At 38.2% G+C, this 20,442-nt stretch overlaps 5 protein-coding genes across 10 annotated transcripts; 2 read left to right on the top strand and 3 right to left on the bottom strand.

Annotated features, from left to right (window-relative positions):
• Positions 1–186: 186 nt before the first annotated feature.
• On the bottom strand, positions 187–2,985 carry LOC103865074 (protein JASON). Of its 2 annotated transcripts, XM_018658229.2 has the most exons (8): positions 2,657–2,985; positions 2,461–2,509; positions 2,293–2,369; positions 1,625–1,812; positions 1,252–1,481; positions 785–1,182; positions 617–708; positions 187–544 (listed from the first exon to the last, which is right to left on the bottom strand). In XM_018658229.2, the coding sequence occupies exons 1-8, from the start codon at positions 2,750–2,752 to the stop codon at positions 454–456; spliced, it is 1,221 nt and encodes a 406-aa protein (XP_018513745.1). In that variant the 5' UTR covers positions 2,753–2,985; the 3' UTR covers positions 187–453. The 2 variants fall into 2 exon arrangements, with proteins under 2 accessions (XP_018513745.1, XP_009141103.1); XM_009142855.3 differs by having other exon boundaries at positions 785–1,481.
• Positions 2,986–3,426: 441 nt separating this feature from the next.
• On the top strand, positions 3,427–4,652 carry LOC103865073 (peptidyl-prolyl cis-trans isomerase). 4 transcript variants are annotated; one of them, XM_018658207.2, is made up of 2 exons: positions 3,427–3,718; positions 3,809–4,652. In XM_018658207.2, exons 1-2 carry the CDS (start codon positions 3,666–3,668, stop codon positions 4,410–4,412), a joined length of 657 nt encoding a protein of 218 aa, XP_018513723.1. In that variant the 5' UTR covers positions 3,427–3,665; the 3' UTR covers positions 4,413–4,652. The 4 variants fall into 4 exon arrangements, with proteins under 4 accessions (XP_018513723.1, XP_009141102.1, XP_009141101.1 ...); XM_009142854.3 differs by having other exon boundaries at positions 3,427–3,840; positions 3,940–4,652; XM_009142853.3 differs by having other exon boundaries at positions 3,427–3,849; positions 3,940–4,652.
• Positions 4,653–6,424: 1,772 nt separating this feature from the next.
• Positions 6,425–12,520, top strand: LOC103865072 (DExH-box ATP-dependent RNA helicase DExH6). Its single transcript, XM_009142851.3, has 14 exons — positions 6,425–6,838; positions 6,909–6,999; positions 7,124–7,454; positions 7,537–7,611; positions 7,706–7,750; positions 8,010–8,103; positions 8,220–8,278; positions 8,384–8,509; positions 8,735–8,787; positions 9,003–9,036; positions 9,139–9,228; positions 9,309–10,316; positions 10,406–11,506; positions 11,607–12,520. The coding sequence occupies exons 1-14, from the start codon at positions 6,724–6,726 to the stop codon at positions 12,300–12,302; spliced, it is 3,918 nt and encodes a 1,305-aa protein (XP_009141099.2). The 5' UTR covers positions 6,425–6,723; the 3' UTR covers positions 12,303–12,520.
• Positions 12,521–12,801: 281 nt separating this feature from the next.
• On the bottom strand, positions 12,802–18,201 carry LOC103865071 (pentatricopeptide repeat-containing protein At2g30780). 2 transcript variants are annotated; one of them, XM_009142850.3, is made up of 4 exons: positions 17,964–18,201; positions 15,035–15,365; positions 13,539–14,764; positions 12,802–13,453 (listed from the first exon to the last, which is right to left on the bottom strand). In XM_009142850.3, the coding sequence occupies exons 1-3, from the start codon at positions 18,002–18,004 to the stop codon at positions 13,610–13,612; spliced, it is 1,527 nt and encodes a 508-aa protein (XP_009141098.2). In that variant the 5' UTR covers positions 18,005–18,201; the 3' UTR covers positions 12,802–13,453; positions 13,539–13,609. The 2 variants fall into 2 exon arrangements, with proteins under 2 accessions (XP_009141098.2, XP_033145614.1); XM_033289723.1 differs by having other exon boundaries at positions 15,897–18,023.
• Positions 18,202–18,352: 151 nt separating this feature from the next.
• Positions 18,353–19,094, bottom strand: LOC103865070. The gene has a single exon (XM_009142849.3). It carries the CDS (start codon positions 18,785–18,787, stop codon positions 18,644–18,646), a length of 144 nt encoding a protein of 47 aa, XP_009141097.1. The 5' UTR covers positions 18,788–19,094; the 3' UTR covers positions 18,353–18,643.
• Between the last annotated feature and the right edge of the window lie 1,348 nt (positions 19,095–20,442).

Raw genomic sequence — 20,442 nt, 5'->3', positions numbered from 1 at the left:
CACCTTTCAAGTAGCACTTCTTATTTTATTATGGTATTTTTCTTTTTTGTTAAATCCAAAAAATATTAAGCACCCACTTAAACACTCCGGTTAATGGTGCTCTAAACTTCTGGCTCCTAATAGAATTAGCTTAGAGTATATATAGTAGACAGAATCAATAGATAATGAAAACTTCTTTTTTTTTTTGGACAAATGATAATGAAAAATATAAGAACTTAAAACATCAAGCACTTGATAACCAATCATTCAGGACTTGCAATGAATGACACTGCATCTACTATCAGGTGATGTGATAGAAAGGATATACGAAATCATGAACCGTCGTGTAAAGTTTGCTATATAGATTCTTCTACGTATCATCACATATTGCTCATGAGTCATGAACTCATGATAACCATTCTGTACGAAAGCGCCCAATACTGTCTCAATACTCAATAATAGACTACACGATGTTCAAAAGGAAACGATTGATGTGGATTGCGCTGGATGATGCAGCTGTGATATAGCTGTGTCCCTTTCAGCCTCTTCCATTATTTCAAGCTTTCTGCACAGCAACAGGTTTATGAATCATCGGTTACTACTTGCTACTATCATTAAGAGAAGGAGAAGAATGTACCTTGATGGGGTGAAACCTTGACCGCCTTCTTCTGAAAGTGCTTTCTCCAATCTCTCCTCGAAAGATGTTACGTGCCAGCTCACTTTCTGATCCTGCATTAAGAAAAGTAACTCCCATGTGTATCATGAGTGAGAGGACTAGAGATTAAACAGGAGAGTAGGTACGTACCTCTTTGTACTTGTTTGTAGAGTTTGGTATCCCATTACCATCCCACCATTTGGGTGAGATTTGAGATTGTTCTTTCTCGTTCCAGTGAGCAGCAGCCGTTCCAATGATGGGTCTGTCCCCATAAGTAACAGTGGATATAGTAGCCGTCATTTTTTTATTACTCTTCTCTTCACTCTGCTTCACCCAAGGAGAAGGACTAGCTGAACTCTCTTCCAACTTTCCCTCACAAGTTACTGATAATGGAGATTCAGGTTCTTTTTTCTCTTTGCAAGCATGCTCTTTAGTCTCATCTGAGTCTTCAGGGAGCTTACATATGGAGGCGTTTTCAGTAAGACTGGAAGGTGAATGCAAACACTGCGACCTGATTCTTGGTCTCCCCCTTACTGCTGATTCCATAACTGCAGGAGTTTGAATCTCATCAGATAGCTTCAGTGAGGTAAGATTACGCGAGGTTGTTGAGAAATTACTTTTTCCAGCCTTCTCTGGTGTCTTTGAAGTGCTTTTCTTGGAAGAAGTAGAAGAGTAAGATTGATCAAAATCACATTCAAGCTTCACTGATTTCCTCTTTCCCGTAATGTTTCCAGCTGCGAACGACACCTTGCTGGATCTATACACCCCATCCCTGAACTCAGTACCAATGCTTTCTTGGCTTTCTTCACCAGCATCACTATATCCAGTGGAGATCCTCGTCACGCAACTGATGTTTGACAAAAGAAGAAAATTCTAGATCAAAAGAAACCTCTTGCGTGATGTAAAATAATGTTAGGATATATGCAGTCATGCCAGTTTTAGTTTTCAAAATGCTCTGCTTAAAGAGATATTTGCTAAGAAAAGTAGCACCTGCTAGGAGTTTGCTCTGAAACCTCTTCGCACGGTTCATCCAAGTGAAAGACTGCATCAGAGATCCATGAATGAAATTGGGAAGATGTAAGCTGTTGTCCACGTTGAGAAGTTTCAAGTTTTTCAGATGCTTTCCTAATTTCAACTGGTGTCGCTGTTGTTTTGTCGCAAGCTTTGAGAAGCTGAGCCTGTGGTTCCAGAGGTAAACAGGAGGATTACGTTATCATTTGAAGGAACCAAACAATCACATTCGATTTGATAGATGCAAAAACAAATAATTCTCGCCAGGTTCCATCAAGATTTTGTAACTTTAGGAGGGAAAGTTGCACAAAGTAACAGACAATTTCCTAAATAAAGATGAAGCCACTATTGCAAGTATGCATATATTCACACTGAAGCATGTATACATAAGCTACATTCATCTAAACAAGCATCGAATATTTTCTATACAAAAAATTGAGTCAACAGAATGTAGAGGACAAAGGGCCAAAGCTGTGAGAAGTACAACGCATTCCATTCCACAGGCCAGAGCTTGAGCTCCAATATCACAAAAGCAAACTAAGATCTCGAGCAACATAATCATATGATCTCCAAACTACAAAAGGCTTAATCCAGAATCCCAGGAAAGTGCTAACTGACAACACAATTCTATTGATAGGAAGAGATACCTCATCCTTGATGAGATCGTTGCGAATATGCAAACCAGATCCTTCTCTGTGATGACGTGGCGGAGAATCCGCTTTCTCTAGAGAAGGAAGGAAGAAACAAGTAAGACCTTCCTTCTTCTTCTTCTTCTTTCAAACCATACATTGAATAAGAAGAGATATAAATACTACCTTGAGAGAGAAACAGAGCTGATAAACGATTCTTCGAGTCATGGCCTCTCTGTAAAAGAAGATATGTTAACGCCGAGCTACCAAAAAAATCCAGCTCAAGTAGACTAACAAACCAACATTTACAATCGATTTCAACTTCTGAGAACTGTAATTCGAGACTGAAACCAAAGGAAGCGAGAGAGAGAGAGGGGATTACGATGGAGTTGACGCCGGGAGGTTGAGAGAGGGAATCGCCGACGGTAGATTGCTCCTTGGCTTTGGCGCGGAGGAAGCAACGGAAGAGACAACCCATGGCTCTCGCTCGATAGAATGAATCTGTGCGTTTCAGCTAGGAAGCGGCGGTATTCATATGATTTGAATTTCTCGGGAACCTTTTTTATTTTCCGAGAAAGTTTGAGAGAGAAAGAGTGGTGGGGCTGAGAGTCGTTTTGGTTTTTCGAATTTGAAATCTTACGAGGGAGTCCACATTACTCATAACTTCGTACGTTTTTCGTCACTCGACAGGCGCGTGTGATCGATCCAACGTGGTCCATCTTGTTCCTCCGTATAAATCGTTTGTTTTCTGTTATATGAATTCTCTAATGGAAATTTTGAACCAAGAAAATAAAACTTAGTATTTGGCAGAAAAAAAATTATTTCGATCGATTGATTTTTGGGCTTATTTAAAATACAGCCATATTTTAAACACAAATTGGGTAAATTGCAATGATTTTGATGTTAGACATTTGAATTCCAAATTAATCGGTTTTGTCCATGCACTTAACAAATTTTCAGTTGCAAATAAGAGAGTATATGACGTGGAAAAGAAATGAAAATTTGTTGATAGAGCCAACAAAAATGTGAGTGTTTTTAGTTAGCTTGATCCGAAAGGAAGGGAAAAGAAATGAAAATTTAAAATAAATTGCAATTAGATTTAAAGGTTATCGATAATACTCCCCCCCGGAGTATATTTTAATAATTAGAAAAGCATAAAAGTTTTTAAAAAAGGAGTGACATGGTTCTGTAAATATTTTCGAAATAGAAAAGCAGTCATATTAGATTTAACGCTAGTGAGATTCGATTTAACCACAGTTAACCTAAAATACAGTTTAAAAAATCTACATATACGGCCGACGATCTTCCTTCACTTTACTATTTATTTTCATTGGAACTATGTTCTCTCCTCCCAGGAAACCTATATAATTTCTTAGATCCAAACTCAGAGAATGGCCGGTGGATTTACCATCAACATAAACATTCCGGCTGGTGAAGGATTTACCATTAGCATTAACCCAAACTCTGCTCCAGCGGGATCCGCGGTAGGGGCTGCCTTTGGCCGAATTCAACCTCCGGCTGGTGAAGGATTAACCATTAGCATTAACCCAAACTCTGCTCCAGCTGGTAATCTATGTACGAATCCGTCCTCTCAAAAGCCCCTAGAATGCTCTCCAGGAAAGGCTAACCCTAAGGTTTTCTTTGATATGGCGGTGCGCGGCAAAGCTGTTGGTCGGATCGTGATGGAGCTCTTTGCCGACACGACCCCACGGACGGCAGAGAATTTCCGCGCCCTCTGTACAGGCGAGAAAGGCATGGGGAAGAAGGGTAAGCCACTCCATTACAAAGGATCAATCATCTACCATATGTGCCCCGATTATATCATTGGCGGAGGAGATTTCACTGACGAAAGGATAGGATGCGGAGGCGAATCAATCTACGCCGGAGGTTTTTTCGAGGATGAGAACTTCATCAAAAAGCACACCGGTCCGGGTATCCTCTCCATGAACAACAATGGTCCTGACACCAACTCATCTCAGTTTTTGATCTCCTTGACTGAGAACTGGGAATTCAACGATCTACACGTCGTCTTCGGCCAAGTTGTTGAAGGATTGGATGTGGTCAGGATCATATCAAACGAACCTCTTAAGGACAAGCTTTCCAAGCCCGTCGTGATCGACTGCGGTCAGATTAAATAGATATGACAGAGATATTTTCCAACTACAATGGTTGCTTGCTTGCTTTGTGTCCTTTTGATGTTTGGTGCGTTTTTAATTTTGTTACTCTTGTTTTTTTAATTTTTTTCTTGAATTTAGATTGGCTACCATTGAATAATGATAACAACCATTATCATGTTTGCTATTGCAGAAACATATTAAAAAAAAAAAGTCTGTGCAACCGTATTTTATAATGTATATTCTTATTAGAATTTGACATTAGTCATTGATTTCTAAGAGATTCTTGTTCTCATGTTCCGTTTGCCTAAAATAAAATAACTAGAGCCGGCTGCCATATGCAGATGATAGGATATTATAGTCCGTAATAGGTTTAGGAAAAAAAACAGAATCCGAGACCCAAACCCAAATGAATCTGAAATAGTCTAAAACGGGAACTCAACCAAAACCCTCAAATGAATGTATCTATACACTTCAAAACTCTATTAAAAGTATCCAAAAGTTTTTGATTTATTTTTTATTAAAAAGCATTTGAACCACCCGAATATTGAACAACATCTCCTCTTCCGAAGAAATTATCTTCAACAACCACAAAATGGATTGAAGAAATTTTATTTAGGCGATATTGTTTAGATAAATATCTCTAGTTCTTGTAATTGACGGGTTATTTATTCTTCTGGTTATTAATACGAAAAGCCACCGACCATTTAGACATTTTATACTCTCTTTGGTGACGACCGACTATGCAGTCCACAATTGGTGCTCACTATGGAGCTTGAGATTCTTCCCGCTACAATACAACTTGGCAATCACAAAACCTACAACACAACTAACGCTCATATAGCAGATTATGGATATTATAGTTCATAGATCTCTCTTATTTAAACATAAACATTCATTTGATCCTAACCTTTAGTCATATATTATACTATATTTAATATCATTTGTAATTAATAAAACTATTACAATTTCGTTAAGGAAAATTATGGAAAACAATATTATATTACTGAAAATGTATCTAAACAATACAATAATTAATCTTGTCTCCAACTAATATTAAAACTTAAGTCCTACCTTTTTAATAACTTCTATTTATATCTTTCTAAAGAGTCAGGATTCTCTTCAGCACGAACTAGTTCAACTAGTTCTTCGTATAGATGGAAATCCATTCAAGAGGGTAATAATCTTTTAAAGAAAGGTTTACTTATGCAAGTATGGAATGGATGTAATACACGAGTTTGGGAAGATTGTTGGATTTCGACTACGCGTCCTAGGAGATTGGTCTCCCTGTGTATTTATCCAAACATGAAGGTCTCAGGGTTCATGATAAAGCTACTGCAACTTGGAAAAAGGATAAGTTGAACTCGTTACTCCTACCCGAAGAGGTGGAGTTGATTAATGCTATCAGATTATCGAGGCATAATCAATGTGACAAGTATATTTGGCCATATAATCCAAATTTAGAATACACGGTTAAGTCAGGCTATTGGACGGCTACCCATGATTTTGTAGAAGAAGAAATTATAGTACCAGATGGATCTCTAGTACTTAAAGCTCAAACTTGGAAATTAGAAATCCTTCCTAAGATTCAACATTTCGTATGGAAAACTATTTCAGGCGCTCTGCCTACATATGTGCAACTTTGTTCAAGAGGAATCAATATGTATCCAACTTGCTAGACATATTGCGTGGAAGAGGAGACTATTAACCATGTTCTCTTTCTTTGTCCTCATGCGCAAGCAACTTGGAGATGTTCAGGTTTACCATTCTCAAATTTTCAATCTCGACTTAGAGGAAAATATATCAGCACTATTTGAACTTATGAATAGTTCAGATACAATATTTAGGATCGCCAAATTGTCTTTCTGGGTACTATGGTATATTTGAAAGTCTATGAATGAATTTCTTTTCGCTCAAAGAAATGTTCATCCAATGGAAGATATCTACAGAGCAGGTGAAGCCAATGATGAGCGGATATTACGAGATCAAAAGTTTGGAAGAGTCGTAGGGCCGTCTACATGGGAACCGGAATGATCTTTTCGATTAGTCAACCGTGAAAGAAACAAGGCAGCTCATGAATTGTCCAGACATACGACTGTTTTGGTGCAAGTGAATGGGCCCATTGGGCCTTAAGAAGAAGTCAGGCGAAGCATATTCCCTCAAGTTTCACAGCATCCCATCTCTGCCTGCCAATCAATTATTTCTTCTTTTACTTTGGCCAATTAAAATTGACAAGAGAGAGGAGAAGGAAAGGCGGTGGTTTATATATATAATAATGCAATCAAACTTCAGAAACTCATCGAACCATTACAACAACACTCAACCCTAATCATCCATGGGGAACAAGAGGTTCAGGTCTGAAAATGCAGCCGGCAAGCCAAGTTCCGTCGAAGCTACTAGGATCTGGGCTTCTAAGGTCATCGAAGACTTTCGAGCCTCCGGTAACGAAGGTAACATAGAGAGTTTCCCAAACTCTAATTGAATGTCGATTGAAATGCTCTTCTTCCTTTGTTGTTGTAGTTTACACGTTTGAGCATAACCTTTCGAACACCGAACGTGGCGTGATTCACCAGATGTGTCGGAAAATGGGTATTCAATCCAAAAGCTCTGGGTGAGTTAGTCTTCATTCTAACTTTAACCTCTTTTGGGTTTGATAAAGTTTTCACCTTTATGGTGAGACGTCTTCTGGGTTTGATAAAGTATTGATCTTTATCCATGTGGATATGGTTTTATAGGCAAGGGAATCAAAGGCGTCTTTCGATATTCAAAGACATGTATAGAAATGGGAAGAACAAAGGAGCTAAGGAGAAGTCTAACAAAGAGAAGCTTCGGTGCGTCTCGTTTCCGCCTGAGGCTGATGCTATTCTTCAGGAGTTGTTTACTTATTATCCACCTTGCGATGGAGATACTGCTGCGACGTCGTTTAACAAGTACGTAGGCAAGTCTGGTAAACAAGGGCAGTGGAAAGATGATTTTTTTAGGAAGCCGCAGATGAGCGGTGATGAGATCTTGGACAAGGTGGCGTCTTTGAGTTCTAGGCTGAGGAATGATAGAGCTCTTCAGGAGGTAAGGGATACTCAGCTTCTTTTGTTCAGGATATAGATTGAGAAGTAGAGGAAAGTGAAATGTTTTTTTTTTTATGTTACAGATCTCTAAGTTGCGGTCAAGGCTTCCCATCACATCGTTTAGAGACGCTATCACATCTGCTGTTGAATCTAATCAGGTTCTGTGAACTCCTTCAGTATGTTAATTGTTCAGAATTTGTTTCAGCTTGTGCATGAAATGAATCACTATAAAATTCTTAATTCTAAATGCAGGTTATTCTTATTTCTGGTGAAACTGGTTGCGGGAAAACTACTCAGGTATTTGTTGCTCCTTCAGTAGAATCATCTCCTTAATGAATTAGTTATTCATCCCTTGGATTCGAGGGTCAAACTGTCAGTTTTCTAGTCCATAGCTGTATGCAACTTGAATCTTTTAGAGAAAGTATGTTATGTTATAAGAGTTTTCTGAATGTGAGCCTGGGGTGTGATTTAGGCCATGTAAAGAGTTTTCTATCTGAAACTCTGCCCTCGATATTTTAACTCTGGAGGATTCTCACTCCTTTTGGTGATGTTTTAGGTGCCTCAATATCTTTTAGACCATATGTGGTCAAGCAAAAGAGAAACCTGCAAAATTGTATGCACCCAACCACGGCGTATCTCCGCTATGTCAGGTTGATATTCTTCCTTATTCAGCTACGTATGATCTTTTTAAATTTCGGGTTTAATTCACATTTATGTTTTGTACTGCAAACCCCTTGCTGAATGTTTTTCCATCTCTGTTTTGAAGTTTCTGAAAGAATATCCTGTGAAAGAGGTGAAAGCATTGGAGACAACATTGGTTACAAGGTTAGTAATCTTTGTAGGTAGTAAACACTTGCGTTTGTACATGAAAGGTGGACGTGTTTTAATAATGTAATGAAGTGCCTCATTGACTTTATGTTGCAATTTCAGGTTCGACTGCAGAGCAAAGGTGGAAGACACTCATCAGTTGTTTTCTGCACCAATGGCATTCTCCTGAGAGTGCTTGTAGGAAAAGGCTCTGGCAGCTATGTTTCCGACATTACTCACATCATTGTGGTAATTGACATATTTTTCATCCATTATCATGTGTTTCATATCTATATGCTGCTGTTCCTCGGACAATTAAATTGCTTGAAGATATAATGAAATTGTGAACCGTCACTGTGGCATGCCTTCTTGTTATATTGTTTCTCATCTCAGATTTTTTAATTTTTCCCAAGGCTGTAGAATTTTATTATGTGGCTGTCTACATTAATCAGTGACCTGAATGTTACTTTGTAGGATGAAATCCATGAAAGGGATTGCTACTCTGATTTCATGTTGGCAATTATAAGGTAGTTTCTCAAACCATCAAGGTGTTTATCAAATAAACCAATTCTACGTGACTTACGGAACTGTTGTTAAGGCTATTGTTCAGTTGTTTCGCTTCAATATGCCATATTGGTGCACATGTATTTCTGAAGCTCCAAGCGATGATATAAGATACTATTTCTTTTCTTTTCAGTGTTTTTTTTCTAATTTGCAATGCTTTTTTTTTTCCAATTTGCAGGGACTTGCTTCCATCAAATCCTCATCTCCGTCTGGTTAGTTAAGCTCTATGTTCTTTTCACTAATATGCTGGACTTGTGATAATGTCTTTGAGTATGACCTGACTACAAGATTTTTTGAAAATTCTGAGCCAACAGATCTTAATGAGTGCTACGCTTGATGCTGAGAGATTTTCGGGATATTTTGGAGGTTGCCCGGTTGTCCGTGTCCCTGGATTCACTTATCCAGTTAATTTCTCTTCTTTACTCTTTCTCAAACCTGGAAATTCTGTTTTCCCAAGTTTAATCTCCATGCTTTGTCTCTACAGGTGAGAACTTTATATTTGGAGGATGTGCTCTCTATTTTGAAGTCAGGTGGAGATAATCATCTAAGCTCTGCCAACTTGAGTATACCAGACCAGAAGCTTGATTTAACAGATGAAGATAAACTTGCTTTAGATGAAGCAATCATCTTGGCTTGGACAAATGATGAGTTCGATGCCCTCTTAGATCTAGTTTCTTCTCAGGGAAGTCCCGAGATCTACAATTATCAGCACCAATCAACCTTACTAACACCACTTATGGTATTTGCTGGAAAAGGAAGGATCAGCGATGTATGCATGCTCCTCTCATTCGGCGCAGACTGGAACTTAAAGTCCAAAGATGGAATGACAGCCTTAGAATTGGCCGAAACAGAGAATCAGCTAGAAGCTGCTCAAATCATCAGGGAGCATGCAGAAAGCTCTCAGTCTAATTCTCAGCAAGGACAGCAGTTACTCGATAAGTACATGGCGACAATCAACCCGGAGCAGGTCGATGTGAGTCTTATACAGCAGCTAATGAGGAAGATATGTGGCGACTCAGAAGATGGTGGTGCCATTCTCGTTTTTCTACCTGGATGGGATGATATAAATAAAACAAGACAGAGGTTACTTGACAGCCCTATTTTCTCGGATGGTAGTAAATTCAACATTATATGTCTTCACTCAATGGTTCCAGCAGGGGAGCAGAAGAAAGTTTTTAGTCGCCCTCCTCGAGGTTGTCGCAAGATTGTGCTTGCCACGAATATTGCTGAGTCAGCAGTGACCATTGATGATGTGGTTTACGTGATAGATAGCGGCCGGATGAAGGAAAAGAGCTATGATCCTTACAGTAATGTTTCAACTCTTCAATCTTCATGGGTGTCGAAAGCAAATGCCAAACAGCGTGAGGGTCGTGCAGGCCGTTGCCAGCCTGGCATTTGTTATCATCTCTATTCTAGACTTCGTGCAGCCTCTATGCCGGATTTTAAAGTTCCTGAGATTAAGAGGATGCCTGTAGAAGAACTCTGCCTACAGGTACTGCTCATTTCATTTAAATAGCATTTGCCTCTATGAGGTGAACCATTCGTGCAATACTCATTATCACCCTTCAATGTTATTTTCAGGTTAAGATCCTCGATCCAAATTGTAAGACAAATGATTTCCTTCAGAAACTGTTGGACCCGCCTGTTGATCAAAGTATTGCAAACGCCTTGAGCATCCTACAAGACATCGGAGCCCTGACACCTGAGGAAGAGCTGACAGAACTTGGAGAGAAGTTTGGTCATCTCCCAGTTCATCCTCTGATAAGCAAAATGCTTTTCTTCGCTGTATTAGTAAACTGTCTGGATCCAGCACTTACTCTGGCATGTGCAGCAGACTACAAGGAACCGTTTACCATGCCCATGTCGCCAGTTGAAAGACAGAAAGCTGCTACTGCAAAGCTTGAACTTGCGTCGCTCTGTGGTGGCGACAGTGATCACCTAGCGGTTGTTGCCGCCTTTGACTGCTGGAAAAACGCAAAAGAAAGAGGTCTTGCGGCTGAGTTTTGCTCTCAGTATTTTGTATCCCCAAGTGCTATGAAGATGTTGGATCAGATGCGTAGCCAACTTGAGTCAGAACTTAAAAGACATGGGATCATTCCTAATGACATATCGAGTTGTAGCCAGAACTCGCGTGACCCTGGTATACTCCGTGCCGTCCTAGCTGTGGGATTGTATCCAATGGTGGGGAGATTGTGCCCATCTTTTGGTAATAATCGAAGATCTTTGGTAGAGACTGCTAGTGGTGCCAAAGTTCGTGTGCATTCGCTCTCAAACAACTTCAACTTGTCTTCAAAGAAGTATGATGAGTCTTTAGTTGTGTTCGATGAGATCACACGTGGAGATGGAGGCATGCACATACGAAACTGTACCGTTGCTCGCGATCTCCCTTTGTTACTGGTCTCAACAGAGATAGCTGTAGCTCCTACAGAGAGGAGTGATGCTGATGATAGTGATGGCGAGGAAGAAGAAGAAGAAGATGAAGAAACAGGAGAAGAAGAAGATGAAGAAGAGGGGATGAATATACATAAAGCAGAGAGTAGGCGTGAAGAGAACATGATGTCTTCACCTGAAAATTCAGTTAAGTTAGTAGTTGATCGGTGGCTGCCTTTCAAAACCACAGCCCTTGAAGTTGCTCAAATGTACATTCTGCGGGAGAGATTAACAGCATCCATTTTGTTCAAGGTGAGTTTATAATCCGTTGTGCTTAAGTTTACTCCATACTTGAAGTGTTTTTGTTATCTGATTTGATTTGATTTTTCATCCGTTCATTGGTATGTTCTAGGTAAGACATCCACGGGAAAATCTACCGCCTCATCTTGGAGCTTCTATGTATGCAATAGCTCGTATTCTCTCATATGATGGTCATGCGGGACTTTCATCTCCATCGGAGTCTATGAGGCCAAAACATTCGAGGACTGAGATGTATGAAACTGGAGGATGGGAGGAAAAGCCGAACTCTTTCCTCAACTCACTCTTTTGGTCTCTGAGTCTGAAAGAGAGCAAGCCTTCTTCTTCTGGTCACGTGAATAGGAATCGACAGCATGGTTTCAACACGGTTCCAACAGAAGTTGCATCAATGCATACGCAGCAAAACATCAAGCAAAGAAACCCCAAATCAGCTATCAATGGTGATCCGGGTAAGAAAAAGGAGAAAATGTATGTTAATCACACCAATGGGATTCACCAGCCTGAAGCTGCATCTATTGCTAAGCAATCAAAGCACAGATCAGGCAACGGTTCGGGTTCAGGTAACAAGAAAGAGAACATGCCTTCGGATCAGGTCTATGGTAATCAGCAACCAAACTCAGCTCCAAGAGAAGGTGCCTCACCGGTGGCTAATCATCAGATCAGTAAGAAAACAAAGAACAGGCCAGCCAACATCTCGGATTTTGGCAAGAAGAAAACACAGTATGTTCCAAAGATAGATCTCCATAAAAAGGAACGCGAAGACAAAGTAGAACAAAGGGGAAATGCATGAAGAACCAAATGGGTTTTGGTTTTGGGTCTCATGTAGGCACAGACAAATTAATGCATATCAAACAATGTGGTGTATGGTACGTAGGTGGATGGTTCCTATCTATTACGGTGGTTTTTGTTGATCAAAAAAAAAAAATCAAGAGCCCAATTTTAACCGGCTTCATGTTGTGACAGTTTCTACTTTCTAGAGTATGGTTGCTATGTTACTCATAAAGACTATTCTTGCAGCTTTATTACCTCAAATGAGATCAATTGGTTTACAACCTTATGGCAACATCAAAACTGAAGATGCCTCAAATTCAAAATCCACTGGAACAACCTTCATTTCAACACTACACTTCAAAAGCACTCTGATCACTTTGGTCTCCAGGTTAAAACAAGAAAGAAAGAAAAAAGAGTGCCTCTCTAGTTGATTGTTATTCTTTTGTGATGAGGGTTGCTTTTATAACCATTTTACATAAAGTTATTGCTGGTAGATCTTATTCATTTGTATGATAACATACATGAAAAAAATGCATTTAAACAAAGAACTCTAATGAAATGGTTTGACACAGCTCATAACGACAAAAGGCTCCATGGCTTATTAGAATTTCTGAATAAGGTTCCCACTATACCGACATTGATGTAACTGAGCTATCTCTTCCTCAAAATTACAAACAGAGCTCAACGCAAAACAACAGAGCAGATGTGGATGATGTAAGAGTGCTAATAACCTAACAACAAAAAGTTTGACTTGGGGATATCGGTAACTGGACCCACAGAGAGCTGGTAGGACGAGAAACACACTGCAAACGGTCAGGTCTCTCAAGATAACTAATAAATTCACTTGGCAGAGCCTGTTCTCATTTTCTTACGAGAGAAGAATCTGTCAGCTGTTACACAAGTAAAAAAATGCAGACCCTGTCCTCATGACTCACAGAGATTTTGTTTTACTAAGGTTCTCTCATCCACCAATATATTCAAAAATCTGCCATGGAAGCTTCAAACTCTTGCCGTTAACATGTACAACTGTGGCTACATAATGATGACTGAGTTCACTCATGACGGGAGACAAAGGGTGCTCTACCTCATCTCAAACAAAACTCCGGTTACGGATTATGGAAGCCTAGCCAGCATCTTTTTATCAAGGCTCATGGGGCACAGCTCTACATCCTGATATACCAAATAAAAGAAACCAAACGGTAAGCACAACACCGCCGTAAGTAACCATCAAAGCAAAGACAGAAACAACACTAACCTTTTGATCTTCTGTATGTCCAATGCCCACGCTTGATAAAAACACTGAACAACTCAAAATAACAGGACTCTTTACGCAACTTGAGTTGCATCTGAAGCCGATTTAGTTAGATGCGTTCTTGGAATATGTAGACACCCATGTTTCAGCATCTTTCCTATAACTCTCTCAGCATTCAACTCCATTCCGTGACTTTTATAAGCCTTAACCATAATCGCAAACGTCTTAGTAACCAGCCCATAATTAGTCTCCCCCATCTCATTTACAACCCCTTCCATTTCTTCAAAGCGTCTTTGTGAGCCATACATCACTATCTTACAGTGGTAGAGAGACCTGCATAGCTTCCATCCAGCAGACTCCGCACGCTTGACGAAACTAACAAGACTGTCTACTTCATTACTTCTGAAGTAAGCCGCAGTGATTGCCCTCATAATACTCGATTTATTAACACACGTGTTGTGCTCAAACGCCTCGTCGATTCTCCTCTCCATTGATTCAAGAATGTCTTCTTGAGCATACAGACGAATCAAAAGCACATTCAACCAAGGGTAATATTCCTCCCCAGAGAGAAGACTCAATAGATTCTCAATCTTTTGGACTCTACCCTCAACAGCTTTCTTACAATACGCACAGATCATGGCTCTGACCAAAGCACCCCTGTTTACACCAACCTGATCTTTAACCGATTCGTACATCTCCTCCATCTTATTCAAATCCCCTGAGTTTGCATACCCACGAAGCATCAGCAGACACGTCTCCGTATCAGGATGAACCAGACCTGTCTTCATCTCTCGAAAAGTTGCTTCCAACTTATCCCAGTTCCAGGCAGTCACATAACCAGCAATCAGACAGTTATAAGTACTGGCATTTGGAGAAATCTTCAATTTCTGCATCTCTTCAAAAGCTGCTTCCATATTCTTCACCATCAGAAGCCGACCGTACACAGATATAAGAATATTATAGGTCACGACGGTCGGAGCACAATGCGTTTGCCTCCTGAAGTCTCTGAAAACCGACTGGCATTCCTCGGCGAGGCCGTTGTACATGTAAGCACTCATCAACGCATTGTAAACTGAAGTCGTCTGGCTTCGTTTCTTAGCAGCCTCATTGAATAGAAACACCGCAAAGCTGATGTCCCTAGCTCGACCCGCGATCTTGATCCCTTTTGCATACTCCTCAGTTGTCAGAGGGATACAACAATCGAATTGTCTTCTTCTCCACTCCAAAACCTGAAACACACTCAAAGACTTAATGCCCTGGACCAAATCTTTTGACACATTGATGTCTTGTCCTTACACACCAAATCAATCTAATAACGAAACAGGGCAGATGCAAGATTCGAACTTTTAGACAATGACATAAAAATCAAAACCTAATCTCTAACATTATGGTTTCAACTCATTGATGTTTTGTTCTTACACACCAAATCAAACACAGGGCAGGTTGCAAGATTCGAACTTTCAATCAAAAACAACACACAAAAGATGAAAATGTTAAACCTGAAGAGCTAAGTAAGGAAGCGTAAAGAGTTGGTCCATAAGCTCGACGATCCCAGCTCCATCACGATAGCTTCTAAACAGCCACTGCCCTTTCTGATCCAGAACGCTCTCGAACCTCTCCTTACTGTTACCCGTCGCTAAAAGCTCGTTTTTTAAGATCGAAACCCTTTGGACCATATCAGTGTGATGGGCAGGCAAGGCGGTGACACGGGTGAATTTGCCGATGAATTGGCCGCTGAGTTTCGTAAACTTCGATGTCATGGGTAAAAAGACTTCGCCTTTGGAGCGGAAAGCTCCGGTCGGATTGATAGGAAGGATCGGATCTGAGGATCTGCAGAAATGGGCAGAAACCCCCAAAAATTAGGGTTTAGGGTAGGCGAAGAAGACGATGGATTCTCGCACGTGGGAACTAAAAGGATATATTGTGTTTGGGCCTTGTATTTGGGCCTTAGGCCGTTGACTTTAGACAATGACTTGCAAATGGTAATTCTTAGGCCTGGGCGAACATACTTAACTTATTTCGAATTCTGGTTCGGTTACCAAACTTTTAATCACATTCGTATATTTTGTATAACGGTTGGGATCAGATTTCAGTTTTTCGGTTCACATTATAAAGAGTTCGATTTAGGGTAAAAACGCCTAGGCCTAGTAATTCTTCCTTGCAATCAACTCCCAGTTTGAAATATTTTTTCAACCATTAGCATACATATCACTTCCAAATGCAAATTTAATACACAACAAATAAGAGCTTACAAAAAATTTATAACCTAAATAAATCCCATGCAAAGAGTGGACCAACCACTAAAAACTTTACTAATTATTGGTTCTAATTTCTAAACGAAACACAGCCAACAACACAAACCTCTTTGAAAACACTTGAGTTTTTGAAATATGTGAGCCGGACACTTCTTCTCTTAGTTCATACTGTTCTCACAAATCAAATTCACCAGTATTGTATACTATAAATCAGCTTCGAAGCATATAAAATCAATCATAGCACATCTAACTTCTTCTCCAGTTCACTTCCTTACAATCAACTCCTCATGCAAAACATTTTTAAAAAGAAAACATCACTATCATACACAGATAACTGGTTGTATCAGCTATATATGAGAAAAACGATGCAATCAATGTATGACGAGATGGAACCATGGAAAAAAATTATGACATGAATGCCAAAATAACTGGTTGCAATAAGCTACATATATGGGAAAAAATCGTGGAAGGTACTTGGACCATGAAAATTTAGATGAATTGTGTTCGATCAGGACAAAGGTGGAACCAATCTAGGACATAAGCGTCCTGATCTATACGATATATAGACACATGTCGATAAGGTGGACATATGAAATATACTATTACTTTCGCTCTGAAATTATATATCTAACTTGATGTAATTTATCATGATTTAATATATTTGACCAATAACAAATATTTTTCTGCCCTCTCTAACTTCAACACTAGTCATAGGTAAAAAATGTGTAATTTAGAAATTATTTCTCGTAAACGAAATTGAATCAATATTATAACTACTATCATATGCCAGCTAAAACGATGTCCATGATCATGATCATAATGAAAGTTCCAACAATAAATAACACAATAAGTAATTTTCCATTCTTTTTTACTGTGTACACTTTTTGGCGGGGGGTACGGGAGGGGGTCTCAGTTATAGTTATTACCGTGTATGTATAATTCATGACTATCATGAGCATAATTTTAGCTATCCGCAGTAAATGAGACCCACAAATTAAGCAAGAGAAGAGCTAAGAGGGTCTCACAATCTCATTCATATATCATACACTTCTAATTCTATTCTATATTAATCAGAATATACTTATTTGTTAACACGCTAATCGATTAAGAAAATAGAACATAAAGAAACATCACATGATTGGGTTTTCTAGAAAAGACAATGTTTGTCGGAATTACTGGAAAAGTTACTAAATACGCGCTTCTATAGCGATTCTTAGGCGATAAGGTTTTCTTCTTCTCGAAAAATTCTTTCATCAGTGATCATCAGTGGTCATTGTTGGCTAACAGGTAACAGTTTTCAGGAAATAAACAATGTTCTACACTTTTATGTTCTTTTAACAGCTTATTTCTTAATGTACCTCACAATTGACTCATATATATTAAGTAAGTTAAATTTGCTGTAAGTGGTCCTAATAGGTGGGGAGATGACAAGAGGCTGAAAGGAAGATGAAAATTGTATTAAATAAATAAACAATTCATTCAAAAAAATAAATAAATAAACAATGTATATATATATATATTATAAATATTAAATGTTTTTCATGTAGATATTATCAAATTGCAGATGTGATATTTAGCTATATAATGGTTATTACTTATTATTGTGATAACCTAAATTATGAATCGCAATTTAAAATATATAGACATTATTGTTTTATAAATATGTTCACTTAAGTTCATAAACATAACACTATTTGAAGGAAAAAAATTAGAAGATTATGGACTAAAAATTGCTCTATATAAATTAATATCGATTAACTAATATTCCTATATTCACCAAAAAACAAATATTCCTATAAATTAATTAACCTCTTTCAAAGCAAATGCACCAAATGTTCTTTCACCTTAGCACACAATGGTTATTTTACAATGGTTATTTTATCATAAATCAGAATTGTAACTCCCTCTGAGTTTCCATACTTTGTGCTTGATGGATTCAATTAATGAAAAAACCATAATCTAAGGAAACCTAATTTATTCATTTCCAAGTGTTATCAATCCAACGACGTCAGTTTCTCGATATTTTGTGTCTGTATACGTATAAATTGTCAGTCATACATATACGTTTAGTCTATTACGACTTGAGAAGTTGGTTCATCGTATGTTCTAATAAATATATGTGCCCATCATACGTACATACATTGTAACATGTATACATACATAAATGACTTACCCACTGGGAAAAACATTGTGGTGCTGAATGCTTCTCATCATTTGAGGCTAACACGTTTCAAGCACTGCGCCAATAGATCAATTGATTGATGAGCCAAAGTCTGCACGACAAAACTATATATATCCTCATTGTTCGCTAATAGCCATTCAAGAAATTAACAATGTTCTACACTTTTAGATTTATATCATCAATTGTTTTTCTTAATTTCTCAAATCCTAAATCCAGTACTTTTTGCACATATAAGTCATATTTTTTTGCTGTAAGTGGTCCTATTAAGAGGTAAAGAGACGACAAAAAGCTGAGCAAAGGAAGATAAGAATTCCATTACATATAAATACACAATAATATATATCATTGTATGTATGTAATTGACACAAATATGGTGTATATATTGTAATATTATTTCATCATTCATAACTGACACACAATACATTATATTATTACTTAAAGCTAGCTAAATCTCTCAACACTGCAGAGTCAGAAATGGTTTTTTACGTAATACATACTATAAAGGCCCGCTTGCGACATGGATATACAGGCGCAATCTAGTGCTTCAGCTAAATAGATATGTGTTGTTCATGTGTGTGTGGTTCTATGACAAGAAGCACAATTACTACTGAAATATATAAATGGTTGCTATAAAGTTTATATATAGCATATATACGGCAAAATGCACATGATCAAGCCGCCGGAGCCACGTCAGAGTCGTCGTCATCATCGTCTCCTCCGCTCTCTTGGCCAAGAGTTTGTATGTAAGGAACTAGCCGAGTCTGAGTTGACTCGTATAGCCTGCCTTCTGCTTTGTTGTGACTCATCACTGCCATTTTTAAATAAGGATTTTGTGAGTTTCTGGTTTTTTAGTGTATTTTAGTATTGGTTGTAGTATATTGAGCTCATGAACTGCCCTCAATTTATAGCATTTCTAGGTTAACCTTTGGGTTTTCATCTTTCATATATTCTTCTCAAGAATAATCAATACAGCGACACTGGGGCATTTTGTGGGGTTATATTTGAACGATTTATATTCACACGTGATTACGAGATTCTAGTAATGCCAATTTCATATCAAGAAGATAAGATTTAATCAACTGTATAAATTACAATTAGCTAGACAATAGTATATATCTGGTCATTGTCAAATTAGCATTGAGATGAAAACGTTTCACGGTTTTAAGGAAATATGATCTGACGAGATCTAAAAACTTTGAAAATGTAAAAGTGGTGAAAAGCATTTTATCATAAAATTAGGGCTATGGACCCAATTCTTTTACATATTTTTTTTTCTTACTCACACTGGGTTAATTCTTGATATGACGTCAACGTGCGTATTTAATCATAGACAAACGTGTTTTACAGAAGATGACATGCTTAGACACATAAGACAACAAGTGAAGTACCAAGAAAAAAAACATATTCTAGTGGTAACTTTATTTTTCTCCATTTAGGACATCTTTTGGTTTCTTTGCCCTCTGTGAAAAGCCAAAGGAGTGCAAGTGTGACATGGCCACGGTTATGACCACAAATTAGTACAACGTGGCACGTGATGGCCCACAGATGAGCCAACCTCATGCAAGTTAGTCGCAGCTCACGTTCTACACGTGGAGGGAACAGTTCATGCACACTCTCACGTTGCCTCGCCATACGCCTCCGCATAACTTGGTATATGTATACAATATCTACATATATATGTGGGTGGATAATATTGTGACCTCATATATACTCTCTACATATAGCTTTTGCTACTGCTTTTAAAGCATAAAACCCTAAAGCTGGTCATAGTCTTTCTTCTATGTTGGATGCTTTAATTGGAATACTATCTTACGGAGAACTGAGTCAATGTTTATTCAATTATATATGGAGCCTTCTGTTTTGTGTTTTTCATAACCAATAAATGTCTAACGAACTAATGTTGTGTTTTAAACCGGAAGAATAATGATCTAAGTATGAAAATATCGAAACGGGTTCTTAAATTTTAAAAACACTTGAGAGCTAGAGTTTATGATTATAAAGCATTCTTCTTCTTATTTCAGTTCTAGTTTTACTACTTGGTTAAAAATAGGATAAAAATTAAAAACTATTCATAGGCTTTCAAAACTACAACAATATTACAAATGTGTATCCTTATTGGTGAAAAATCCTAACCTTGTCTTTGGATTTTATATTATATATTGTTATCTAGATTTTTTTGTCAGTCTCTAAATTATGGTAGTATCATGATATTTATCAGAATTTTTCCATTGTGTTTTAAGTTATTTCTTAAGAACACTATAAAAATGGAGCGATAAGTTTTAGCTTTTCTTTGGGTTTCATATGAGTGTGAACAATTGGATCACTGAGACCTAATCATCTACACTGCAACGAAGTTTCTCCCGTGAGGGCTCCACACCACATCTTTATATAACTAATTAATTATTCAATTGTTTAATTTCATAAATGAGAAATAAAAACAAATGATATATATACATCATCATAGCACCTT

This window comes from Brassica rapa, chromosome A04 (genome assembly GCF_000309985.2).
Source record: "Brassica rapa cultivar Chiifu-401-42 chromosome A04, CAAS_Brap_v3.01, whole genome shotgun sequence".
In the NCBI taxonomy this organism is placed as follows: Eukaryota; Viridiplantae; Streptophyta; class Magnoliopsida; order Brassicales; family Brassicaceae; genus Brassica; species Brassica rapa.
This window is presented reverse-complemented; position numbering and strand designations above follow the sequence as displayed.

Excerpts from the sequence above, each read along its gene's own strand:
- LOC103865074 (XM_009142855.3), bottom strand. The coding sequence starts at position 2,752 with ATGGGTTGTCTCTTCCGTTGCTTCCTCCGCGCCAAAGCCAAGGAGCAA. Across the intron at positions 1,482-1,624 it reads TCAGAGCAAACTCCTAGCAG|TTGCGTGACGAGGATCTCCA; the intron begins GTGCTACTTTTC and ends GTCAAACATCAG. Across the intron at positions 709-784 it reads CTACAAACAAGTACAAAGAG|GATCAGAAAGTGAGCTGGCA; the intron begins GTACGTACCTAC and ends TTCTTAATGCAG.
- LOC103865073 (XM_009142852.3), top strand. The coding sequence starts at position 3,666 with ATGGCCGGTGGATTTACCATCAACATAAACATTCCGGCTGGTGAAGGA.
- LOC103865072 (XM_009142851.3), top strand. The coding sequence starts at position 6,724 with ATGGGGAACAAGAGGTTCAGGTCTGAAAATGCAGCCGGCAAGCCAAGT. Across the intron at positions 7,455-7,536 it reads ATGATAGAGCTCTTCAGGAG|ATCTCTAAGTTGCGGTCAAG; the intron begins GTAAGGGATACT and ends TTTATGTTACAG. Across the intron at positions 8,788-9,002 it reads TTCATGTTGGCAATTATAAG|GGACTTGCTTCCATCAAATC; the intron begins GTAGTTTCTCAA and ends TCCAATTTGCAG.
- LOC103865071 (XM_009142850.3), bottom strand. The coding sequence starts at position 18,004 with ATGATGAGAAGCATTCAGCACCACAATGTTTTTCCCAGTGG. Across the intron at positions 15,366-17,963 it reads CACAATGTTTTTCCCAGTGG|ATCCTCAGATCCGATCCTTC; the intron begins GTAAGTCATTTA and ends CCATTTCTGCAG. Across the intron at positions 14,765-15,034 it reads TTCCTTACTTAGCTCTTCAG|GTTTTGGAGTGGAGAAGAAG; the intron begins GTTTAACATTTT and ends AGTGTGTTTCAG.
- LOC103865070 (XM_009142849.3), bottom strand. The coding sequence starts at position 18,787 with ATGGCAGTGATGAGTCACAACAAAGCAGAAGGCAGGCTATACGAGTCA.